The sequence below is a fragment of the Leiobunum rupestre genome, chromosome 2 (assembly GCF_980474605.1).
Source record: "Leiobunum rupestre chromosome 2, qqLeiRupe1.1.hap1, whole genome shotgun sequence".
Taxonomy (NCBI): Eukaryota; Metazoa; Arthropoda; class Arachnida; order Opiliones; family Sclerosomatidae; genus Leiobunum; species Leiobunum rupestre.
The window spans coordinates 21,596,319-21,609,020 of NC_143385.1; the positions used below are offsets into that span (position 1 = coordinate 21,596,319).

Below are 12,702 nucleotides of genomic sequence, written 5' to 3' on the forward strand. Positions count from 1 at the left end.
ATCAAATATCGCTTAAGATGAATAATGAGGCTCGAAAACAGCTCCTTTGTCAGCAGTACTAGTCGCAGCAGGATAAACTATAACACGTTATAATATCTGTAGCATACGCAGATCTACAAAGGGGCAAGTTTAAATGATTATCCGTAGCAAATATTCTAGACTTTAAAAAGGGTTTTGGAATACTTTTTCGTTTTCTAAGCCCAGCGGAAAATATCGAGATTTCTCTAGAGAGGCCATTGCAATTGATAATTTCTTTCGATCGATCGCTGATGAAACTTAGTGATTTCACAACATCACAATTTTGCTGTGCTGGTGCCTCGTTATGTTTCTTATCAAGTAATCTGTAAACGGTCAGAGGAATTTATGACGATCTCATTGGCTAATTGAATTTGAAGAAAGCTAAGGAGTTGCTTCTATCATGACGCTGAGTAACAACAAATTCAGTTCCTGTTAGCTTAATCTTTTTTTCTTCAACGCTTTACATCGCGGCGTTTTTTCTTAAGTGAAAACCAGCATTAATGTTCTATCGCTTAGAGCTTATGTTTATCTTTGAAAACCATTTCAATTAGTTCCTTTGTAGTTGTACACGTACTGAGTTTTAGCTAAAAAAACTGTTTTTAGTCATCTTGGTCGCAGTTATTACAAATTTTACCAATTCGGGCTTATCAAATGCCTAAAATACAAGCAAGGGATTATATGACGAATCGATGTTATTGGAAATATTAAAGTTAATTGAATAAATCGAAAATCAATACTATAGGAACTATTAATTTTAACATTATTGATTTTTAAAGAGTTGAGATAAACAACAATCAATTGATCGGTGTATTTGGTTAAACAAGTAAATTGATAGTGGCTGTTAAATTTAATCACTAAGAAGTCGATCAAGAAATATTTATTTCTTTTTCCAAATTAGATTTCGTCTATAAGAGAACATCTTCTCTCGAAAATATATTGTAAAGATTTATTTCGTTGATGTCAGACAAGTTACTTTTAAAAATCAATTTGTTTGACTAATAGCACTTCAGTGCTGCCCTTATTTAAAAACAATGCCTGTTCGTTAATATAACAATATCAAATAAACAATATGTAGATTAATTTAAGGCAAAGGAACCATTATTATTAATATAATATAATATATACAAATATGAAAATGAAAAACCGATAGTAATTTGGCTTTTACTTCCGGGATTGTCACTGTTTGTTATTGTAAACAAACTGATATCCAGGATATTTAAGAGTAGATAAGCACTGAGCTGTGTGATCGTGAACGTCAAAACTTCTAAAACGTTGTCTTGCTTAGGTCACGAAATGCCATCAAAGTGTTTACAAGTTCCAGGTGATACTTGTAAAGATATATTCTCAAATTCAGAATTTGTAACCGAAAACTTATTATATCAAACCATTATCAAAATATATAACATTACTAAATTGACTGGTATAACATATTAAATATTGTGTAGCAGAAAAAATTTAATACGGTATAAATTGTTTTAAACCATACTTAATTTCCGACAGAGAAAAAAAATTTGCTTCCCTTAAGTTGTGATAATTTTAATATTGTACCTAGTCTTGGAGTTATTGAAATCTTATTTTCTAAATACTCTCATAGAAGTGGTAAGTGAAATTTTTGACTACTATTTAAAACTAGCTTTCATTCTAAATTATAAAACAAGAGGACCCAAAAAGGACGAAACAGGTCTAAAGTTGAAATTTCTGGCTATTTAATTTGATTTTGTTTAGTTTTTCACTCCGAGATCTATTGGGTCCGAGATTCGCTTCTTTATGTTTTCTCGAAGACATAATAATACGAGCTATTCGTAAGTTTTAAAATTTCTCAAAATTTGTTTAGGGTTTAGCTTTTTTATCCTTTTCTATCATGGACTATTTTGTTTTTCCCCCCGTATTTTATAACTCTTTGCAATGCAGTCCATAAGGGGTACCTTTTAACTTAACATTCTGTTTCCCATTCCGTCTCTCTGACGCTTGGCCCTTTGTCGTGGATTAAGTTGTCTTTCCAGCGCTTGGCCCCGCGGATTGGGACGGAAAACGTACAGTAGAGTGGAAGGTATAGTATCATTCGCTTCTCTAAATTTCTTTGGACAACTCTTGAGATAATTGTAAAAGCTTTGAATACCCATAAAATTTCATTAGCTCTCTTAGGGAGGTATTCCTTAGATTATCTTAGGTAGTAAAAAACAATATTGGAAAAATTTATTTTTACATGAAAGTAAACCGAAATAACAATCCTAAAAAGGAAAAAAAATAATTGTTTAAATTTTAAGTTGCTCAAATTAATTTTTATCTAGGTCTGACATAGAAAGTTAAATCGACGTTTTCAAGTATTACTAGCTTTCTGCCACCTTCATAATTTTAAGATTTTAGGTAATAAATTATTTTAACCACGAAACCTCTTAAAGTACATTTTTTTTCTTATCGAGACCAATTAAATTTTTTCGACTAGATTTAAAATAACTGTGTGACAGTCTGAAATATTTTTTTTCAGATAACCCCAAATAAAATGTCAAACTTCTCTCAAATTCGCTTTGGCGCTACTTACGTATGTAATCTTCTTGTATTAAACTTATATGTAACTTAAAGAAAAGCGATGGGATGCTACTTAATTTTGATGTAACCATCAATAGACGAGAGTATTAGAAATGATTGGTATGAAGATTTGATTAAAATCCGGATCGGTAGGGTGGACATGGTTAAAAATGTTTTCAGGTGTTTTCAAAAGGTTTACACTTAAAAGTAAAAGTACCGGCGACCTTCAAAAAATAAATTTTAACAAATTTAAAGAAGTGAAGCGAAGTGTAACTTATAATTACATGTAAAAGGGGTTGCCGAAATAAAACATTTTTACACCGGAAGCTTAAAAATTTAAAACAACATATGAATTTAACACTTGCTCGATAAACAATCAATTGGTATTTGGCTAAATTAAATAAGATAAATAATTTATTTTAAAACAAAACCGAAATTAATATTTAATATAAAGAAACTTAATATCTTTATTGTAGATACCAATGTGGTTGCAATACTGGAAAGGTGAAAATGGTGTTTTGAAGGTTCATGGCGTGCTATCAAGTATATACCAGTTGATCGTGACGAAATTAAATATAACGTAAGTAAACTCTTAAATTTTATATCACTTCTCTCAGAGTTATAGAAAATTTAAACAACATACTGTTTACAGTCTTCTCAGGAACGACATTTTGACGTCTGAAGAATTTTTTCAGATAGGCAAAGTTACGGGTCCAAACAATGGAACAGGAATGCTTGGATTATTAGTAAAAAATGTAAGTTAAATTAAAAGACATCTCCACCAATTGAATATTTTTATTGGACTTGGATTCCAATTTAAAACAGCTGTTGTATCGAATATTTGCCCAGAAAACGGTAAAGTGTTTAAAAACGGAAATAACCTTATCACCATGATAATGTTTGAGTACACGTTTAAATCTCATATTAGGTAAAACAATTATTTAGGTTAGCAATAGTTAATCTATATTAAATATCCGTATTCAAAACGTCGGCGTACAATTATTTCTTGTTCAAAATATTGCTTAGTTCGACGATTTCTTTTAAGCTTTCAGACGTAGCACTCTTTCCTTTATCACCAGATTATCAGGCTTTCGATTACGTGAGGTACTCATCAACAGTTTTCAGTGATGCCTGGAGGATATATTCCCGAGGGCCTAGATTTACACGTAACCGTTCTTTAGATGTTCCTTATTTATTTGATGTTTACGTAAGTATAAAAATAAATTGTCAATTTTTAAGTTACAACTCAGCAGATGGCGCTGCAAAATTAATTAACAGTGTGTATTACTTCGCACTACAGTATTACGTTACAGCTCAAATATTTTTACTTATTAATATAATCTAATTTTCAATATTTTAATTTAGGTGGTGCTTTGAGTTTTAGCCTAGTTCAATTCCTGATCACGATCAAATTTTACATTAAAGTACTAAAATATTTAATTAAATATAAGATTAATATAATCCATAAATATTTATTTAAATATAAAATTAATATAATTTATAAATATTTAATTAAATATAAGATTAATATAATTTATAAATATTTCATTAAATATACGATTAATATAATTTATAAATATTTAATTAAATATACGATTAATATAATTTACAAATATTTAAAATTATGTAGAATAAATTATAGTACCTAACGTTATAACTTTGTAAAGGACATTCGCCAAAGCTGTTTTTTAGAAAAACACGGTAAATTAACAAGCGTTGGTGGCTGAATGGTTAGAGTAAATTTCTTGCACGAGGCAAACCGGGTTCGAATCCCGGCCGGCGCCAATAAGTCGCAAATTGGTACTAAGACGAATACCGTGTACAATTGGTGGAAACCCTGCCATTGGACGTTGAGAGGTTGCATAACACTCAGCACTCGGTCCGTCCCAAAGTCATTAAGAAGAAGTTGGAGACAAAACGCCCGTACAAACACAACAGTCTCAACATCCACAACCATCATAAAACCAACACAACAAACTCAACAATCACAACAGTCATAACACGAAGTTAGTCACGAACTCAACAATCACAACCTACACATTAGGGTGTTTCAAAAAAATTCAATATCGAAATGTTTTGGTGCACATGGATTTTCTTGTTCATTTTGATGAGAACATGACCCACGAAAAATTTTACGTAAATTCATCAATATTTAGGACTGCCTCAACGAGCTAAAGTTTTACCATCATAAACGAACCGGTACTTATTTCTATAATAAAACTTGTAAAAACTTAAATCAGTAATAAATATAAAATTTTTCGTTCAAGTAAAGTATTTGAGTGACATAACTGATTTTTGCTTATAAATGGGTTAGTCCATAGTGGTAAAACTTAACCTCGTTGAGGCAATCCTAAATATTAATAAATTTACTTAAAATTTTTCGTGGGTCATGTTCTCATCAAAATGAACAAGAAAATCCATGTGCACCAAACAATTTTATACGTGCATTTTTTGAACCACCCTACTACACATAAACATTACAATAACGAAATACCCAATCAAACTGAGTTTAAAACTGTCGCGACGGTGAACGTTGACGAAAAAAGACTATCGAAACCAAACCCAACCGCAAATCAATCCTTTAACGCTCACCATCACACGTTGGTTTTGCCAACGCTTCGAGAAACTGCGAACGCAGAAATTTCGAGAAACTGCGTACGCGATGATTAACCTTTGCACGGATAATGCGAACGCGTTCGCAGGACACACAGAGACACAGACAGACAGACACGGTGATTGTAAAAATATCTGATCTACTGATTTTAAATTTTCGTTTTTAAAAAGAAAGTGTATCAATTTAATAGTTGGTTAAAGCATGACTGATACTTCATCAGTCATGCTTCAACCAACTATTAAATTAATATTTTAAACCATGGTAACTAAAATTTTTAACTTATACGATTAGTGTATCAAATCTCGTCTTATTGAATAAGATGCTACTTTACACAAGTAGCGTGAGCCGGAACTGCTAAATAAATTAGAATATGAATTTATTTTGCCTTGCTTTCAGACTGCGCGAATAAAAACTACCCTAAGGGACAATAACATATAATTTATATTGATGTACGCCTTATAGCGAGGTCTTTAACCGAATGTCAATATTATCCATGTACTGTTAAATTTAGTTCGCCTTTATAGGAAGTTCATACTTACCCCTGAGAAAATATGAACTATAAAGTTCATTCCGGGCACTCGGTTTAAAGAGAGAACGTCATCCGGCTGCCTGGTGAACCCTCAGTGGCGCATTTATACTAAATTAAATTTAACATTTTGCACCCAAACATTAAGATTTCAATCCTTGTGATCAATAAGAGTCTCAAATTTAAGTTCAGGAGAGCCAGTTATATCTAGGACCCGTTTAGGCTATATGTAATATCTCAATTAAAGACAATTCAACATCTGATATTGAAAGCAACTCATCTTTGTCTTGCTGTGAGGTGAAAGTGCCTTATACTAAACACTATTGCTTAGTTGTGAGAGAGCTAACCACAACACTGATATGAAGTTAAAGCAAAGCCTTATTACAAATGATGTAGAAATATTATTGGATTAAATAAAACAGATATCCAGTAACCTATTTTTTTACAGATTTGGATACTTATTTTGTTTTCCTTAGTGTGCGTGTCACTTTTTGAATACCTCGCAAAACACAATTTTGAGAGGTCAAATACAAAATTTTTCGAGGTTTTCACCAACGTTTTACGGATTATTTTGCACCAAGGTACGTCAATGACTTAAATAGCAATATTCAAAATTAAATATTTAAATCCGCATACAAAGTTGATAGTAGACATAACCGTCAGACAGATAAAAAGCTTTGCCATATTTGATATGGCCTGGCTTAGACAATTCACAGTAGGTGGTCTTTGATCCCCAAATATGAAGCCAATTTCCTTTTATTATGAAGTGAAAATTTAAAATTAATAATAAAATAATGAAATTTAGTTATAAAAAGGGATTAGACATATTTTGCCAATTATTAAGGGTAGTCAAACCTTCGTTTAACCGCCAAACTAGTCAAATTGTTATAACATTTTTTTAAATTTATAATATGATCTGCAAGTGTGCGACCCAATCCACATAAGCATTTAAATTTTAGTTAAGAGATTTTCTATTAACACGAGTCAACATTATTGCCTAGCTTGGTTGGTGAACGCAGTATTCGACTCAAGTTAAAAAAAATAATCCAATTGTATTCACACTCTTCACGAGATTTTGTGGGTTGACATGCAAAAAATATTACTAATCCAAAATATAAATTCCACTACTATTACTTAATATACAAATTTACAAAAAAAATGTATTCAAAATTAATATAATCGTTTAGTTTCGTGTAATCGAAAGAATAGAGAGGTTAAGCTCTAGAAGTTTGAACGACAACATCGGTAGTATCAACACTTTCGTGAAAATAATTAAGTTAAAATCATTTAAGCGTGCTTTAATTTGAGTGCTTCAGTAAGCAAATGGTGATTATGAAAAAGAATTGCGTGCAGAGGCTCACGGGAGTTATTTTTTGACAAAGCGTCGGCTGCTTAAATTCGTCTGCACCTACCGAGTCGTCCGCGTTTAGTAAAAAGCACCAACCATGGATTCATTGTTTGAAAAGTTATTATTTTTCTAAAATTATTAAAAATACACCAAGTTAACAAATTTATAATATATTTTTTCATTTATTATAGTTCTAGACCAAGTATTGATAAAGAAACAAGCCCAATTTTAGTTGACATTTTAAAGGCTGTAAAATAAATGACCACACTTATAATTAGAATTTAAATCTAGTATTATATTGTACGAACCGTTTAAACGTCTTTAAACAAGAACTGGTACTAACGCCAATGGTTGAAAGGAATTAAACCTGAAAATGAATTAATATCAATTTGGATAGAATTTAAAAATATATCCTTTAATAAATCAATTACCTTAATTTAACGACTTTGCAAACTCTCTCAAAACGAAAAACGAAAAATCCTTTCGATTGAACCTTGGATTAATAATATTATTAATCCAAGATTGAACAATGAAATGATAGAAATCTCGCTAACCCTTGCCCAACTAAGTAGGAAGTGCCCCCATCTTTGGCACTTTTCAATGTACAGGTAGAAAGGGGGTCGGCATGTTGTCAGAATTTATAGCCCGCTGTACCGGTAAAATCAAGAAACCACACCAGCGGAGGCCTATCATCAGAATGCCCTACGCCAGCGTCCACAAGCCCGGACAGGTGACAAAACCAGCATGGGTAGCAGAACCCCACTACTGATGGTGGCACCCTCGACGCAAGCCGCTCAACCCAGCAGAAGGTGCAACAATGGGACGACCAGCCCGCCACTTCGCACACAGCAGTGGGATAGAGAACGGATGCTCTAGCAACTCCCGCCGACACCCCACCTACAAAGGCAGGGAGCCAAGCCCCTTGGAGAGAGCGCCTAAAGGGGAACGGCAGGCACGCAGCAGCCCGCATAACCCTGCACAGCTGGCACCGGAGATCCCGGTGGGACCCAAAAGGCCGGGAGATGGGTCCGCCGCGCCCTCATACGGAGGCCCGCAGCCCCACAACAGGCAACCCAATCCGCCAAGGCGGCCAGTCTGCCCGGCTCCTCTCCATTAGCCTGGGCCGAAGCCCAGTATCCAGCCCACACCTGACCGAAGTCGGAGGTTGGAGATAGGACCCTTTGGACGGAGCTAACATCTCCCGGTGCGCCACCGCCCTCACGGGTCACAAGAGCCGGCCACCAGTTATTGCACACTCCGACCCCTTGAGGGACAAGGGGTCGGCAACGGAAATCCCCGCTTTCTTCCCCCCTGTATGTAAACTAGGTCACTTCCGGCAGGTGGCGCGGGGGGGTCGACATTGTGGGCGTAGCCAAGGGTTTCAGGTTACTCTCGCCAGGTGGCGCGCGCGTATACTTCGCGCTTATTGGCTGGCGCGGGGACCACGTGGTAACTACGCGCAGCGGGGACTGCGCGCTAATTGGCTGACTCGAAATTTTTCAAAATGGCGCTGATTGGTTGACGTTTTGGCGCGAAAAGGGGTCAGTACTCCTTTAAAGGAATTCCCAGGCTCGCTATACTGGGTCCCCGTTTTCCATTGTTAAGGTGGTGACAGGTTTGATTGATTACGAGCAGATGTTTATCGGGGAGACTCGGGGAATGCGCCCTTGCTAGGTTACTCCGCGCGCTGTTAGAGGAACAACCTCTAGATTTTTATTCGGGACGATTTCGTTGTATACGTAAATTTCGAAGAAAAAATGGCTACGGTAAATAGCCACGATATTCCTTTAAAATTTCTTTCGGAAAAAAAACGATTAATGAGTTTCGTTAATTGGAAGGTACCAGGTGTACATAAATCAGACTTGGCCGCGCAAGGGTTTTATTCGTTACCGGGCAGCGTATCGGTCAAGTGCGCCTTCTGTTCGCTAGTCATAACCGATTGGAAAAGCGTAGCCCTCATTCGACACTTGGAAAAGATACCGCTTTGCCCTTTCATGAAAGGAGAATGTGTAGGAAACGAAACGAATGCCGAGTAGGGATGACAGTAGCTTACTTGGTAGGAAGAACAACTTTGTAAATAGCAAATTAAAATAGTCACGAGTTCGAATCCCCTCCAAATAAGAGACCGTCATTCTTTTTATAAAAATGGACGACTTTTACGTAACTCTACCGAGTAAAGCCTCTAGCGACCCCTATCCGGCAAATACTCAGTCAAACTTTAAAGTAAGCTTGGGTCGTTCTATAACACTACCGGAAAAATTTGTTGTTGGCGTGTCGGAAGTAATTTTGCCTCTCAACTGGGAAAATATCACGGATAAAACTAATAATTTTCAATTAAAAACGGTAGCCGCTGACTATTATAAAAAACGACCTTACATTTATAAAATCTCATTAAAAGTCGCTAAATTGGAAGCCGAAAAAGACACTGCCGGATTTGTCATCAAATATAGTCTGATTAAAAAGTTGTACGCGCTATTAACGAAGGAATAAGGGAAAATGGACTGGACGCCTACATTTCGTTCAAAATCTGGGGAAAACCCGATGGACTTTATTGGATTTACGATCCGACAATACATAATCCGGCTGACCCGACCAAGAAGAAGAAGACAAGTTTCGAGTTATTTATTCCTGACGGACCTTTGAAAGAACTTTTATGTTTCGAGGGGAAGGATGACACGGGGTATCAATCGGGGGTATATCAGCTGGCAAAAACCGGTAACCCCCTATACGAGGAGCATAATTTTCAATCATCTAAATTATATTGAAATCAAAGAAAATCATCTACGCGATATGACTTTTACACGCAACGTAGAAGTTGACTGTAATATTCCGATTGGAACTTATTTAAGTATTCAAGCATTATTAGACGCCATATCAAACACTATCCCTGATCACGTGAGAAACCTTGTTCATTTCGGTATAAACCCCAATGGCACAATCCATGTAGGAGCTGATCACGGGGCTGTGACTATTTTCTTCAAATCGAGTAAGAAAGGTTTAGGAGAATTATTAGGATTTACGGATTTCGATTTTGACCTGGTTGGTCATGACAGTACTTACCCCGCCGACTTATCCCGAGGAGCCAGTACGCTTTATCTATATTCGAATTTAATATACCCCCAGTATACCTGAGATACTTTCGCTCCTCTCATGAAAATTATACCGTTAGCGAGCAATGATCAGCCTCGTAATAATTCTATTATATACGACAAAATAGACTATTACCCTGTTAAAGCAAGAGAGCTAGAGTTGATCGAGATAGACTTAAAAACTGATTTTGGAGAAAATATGATATTTAACGCGGGGAAGACGGTCGTTCGACTTCATTTCAAGAAAGATATCAAAGAGTAACAGTTATTTCCGTTACTATAAGTCTCAATATGGGGGACGAGTGTTTGCCGGCCCCGTTTACAAGAGAGGGCGTGGTTTGGGTGGAATATTTAAGAAATTAATGAGATATATTACACCGATGGTAACACCTTTACGCAGCGAAGCGCTAGGTCTCGGAAAGCGTATGTTCGGTGATTTGGAATCCGGTGTAGATCCGCAATTGGCTATCCGCAACAATTTACGATTAGCCGGAAGCAATTTGTTACATAAAGCCGCTGACAGAATGAGTAAGCCCCAGTCAGGCAGTGGAACTTGTAAGAGACGCACGCCTCCTAGACAACGGAAAAAGAAAACGAAAAAAATCAAGGACGAAAGACGATTTTTTGGGATAAGAAACAATGGCGCTTCGAGAAGGCATGCTAAGTTCGTTAGACTTGTTCGAACGACCCGTGTTAAATACCAACATATTAGCTACAACCGAAATACGATATCTACCCACGAATAACTTGACCGACAATGGACCTCTCGAATTTTTTATTCCGGCATCGGATGACTTATACATTGATTTATCCAAAACTATGCTCAAACTAAAAATGAAACTCGTGCATTTCGACGGTACAGACGTACCAGCCACTGAAGTGAAAGTCGGGGTCACGAATAATCTTATTGGAACTCTTTTTTCGCAAATCGACGCTTATCTGGGCGACACGTCTGTACAATCTACAAATAATCTTTCGGCGTATAACGCGTACTTGGCGAAATTGCTTAATTTTGGTGAAGACGCTAAAAAAACGCAACTCGAAAATGGAATGTATTATACAAACTTGACCTGTAACCCGCAAGACATGTGGGAACCTGCTTTTAACAATGATCGTAACGGAATGCTGAAGAGATGCGCGCGAACGAAAGAATCGACCACGTTTGAGTTAATGGGCCATTTACCCCTCGATATTTGCCACATGAATAAGTTTATTGTCAATCAACTACCCGTAAGATTCCGCTTAGTAAGAAGCCCTCGTCTAACTTGTATAATAGCTTTAGAGCAGGGAAAAGATTATAAGCTAATTTTAGAACAGGCGTATTTATACGTTACTAAAGTCAAGGTGGCTCCGCAGATAAGTTTAGCCCACGCTAGGATGCTAGAAAGCGGAATACCAGCGATTTATCCCATTACGCAAACAATTATGAAAAGTTTTTCTATCGCTCAGGGTCTGAAAGACATAAATCGCGATAACGTAATACTCGGGAGAATACCAAAAAGGGCAGTTGTAGTTTTTGTCAAAGAAGAAGCTTTCAACGGGTCATTGACCACAAATAGCTTGGAATTTGAACATTTAAATATCACCGACTTGTCTTTGTCAGTCGGACCGGATAAATACCCTCCTGACGGATTTCAAATGGATTATGCAAATTCAAATTACTGTTTACCTTACCAGGCTTTATTCGAGTCAATGGGCATAGCTTCCGAAGATAGGGGTAATTATCTAAATTTTGCGAATTTTAAGGAGGGGTACACGGTCTTTACTTTCGATATGTCGGCGGACCAGAATGCCTCGGCTGATTATACGAGTATTCCTCGACAGGGGTCTCTACGTTTAGATGTTCAATTGAAAGACCCCCTACCGACTAATGTCGTGTGTATAATGTACTTTGAATTTGATAACGAGATTTTAATTACTCGGGACAGAAAGGTGATATATAGTATCGAATAAAATGAGCCACCCTGTTTTCTATTCGATTAGTTCGACGCGAGCTTTTGTTTGAGAATGACACTCCCCCATTTTCTCTCCAACCAACTCGACATTTTTTTATCGGCGAATCTCGCGGAGCCTGAAATTTTAATTAACCGTCAAGGACATAGAAAATATGTCAATTTTAGCGTTAAAGTGTGGGAGAATCTCTGGAACTATGAACAAGATATTGAAGATTTTTCAATACCACTACAGAAGCTATACGTTTTCATAGCTGGTTGTCGGATAATGTCAAGTTGGAAGGATTCTTCTGTAAGCGTGGAAGAATTATTGATATTCGCAGCTTTATTCGCGGGTCTAATTCAAATTACGACGTTGTGTATTCCTCCGCCAACGGGGTCGCCCTGGATAAAGAAGCCTGGGACCGTTTGAAGATTATCCGTACGAGTCTCGATAAAGAAATAACCGACCGAAAAGACGCTTTTGAAGGAATGAAAATGTCTATTTTAGACGAATTAAAAAGTGTATTATTTACGTTAACCGAGGCATGCTCAAACCTGCCCTGCCATAATCAATTGGCCCATCACATTAGTTGCAAACCGATCGCGTCACATTTCTGCGAAAGACTCGAAAAAAGTGTCAAGAT

The 12,702-nt window shown here is 36.5% G+C and overlaps 1 protein-coding gene across 1 annotated transcript; it reads left to right on the plus strand.

The window, feature by feature from the left end:
* The first annotated feature begins 10,958 nt into the window (after positions 1-10,958).
* LOC149956321 (uncharacterized protein F54H12.2-like) lies at positions 10,959-12,488 on the plus strand. Its single transcript, XM_090166853.1, has 2 exons — positions 10,959-11,841; positions 12,400-12,488. Exons 1-2 carry the CDS (start codon positions 10,959-10,961, stop codon positions 12,486-12,488), a joined length of 972 nt encoding a protein of 323 aa, XP_090022979.1.
* The last annotated feature ends 214 nt before the right edge of the window (positions 12,489-12,702 follow it).

Bases quoted from the DNA above. Each gene is read 5' to 3' on its own strand.
- LOC149956321 (XM_090166853.1), top strand. From the start codon at position 10,959: ATGAAACTCGTGCATTTCGACGGTACAGACGTACCAGCCACTGAAGTG. The intron at 11,842-12,399 runs GTAATTATCTAA...TGATATTCGCAG, and splicing joins CATAGCTTCCGAAGATAGGG to CTTTATTCGCGGGTCTAATT.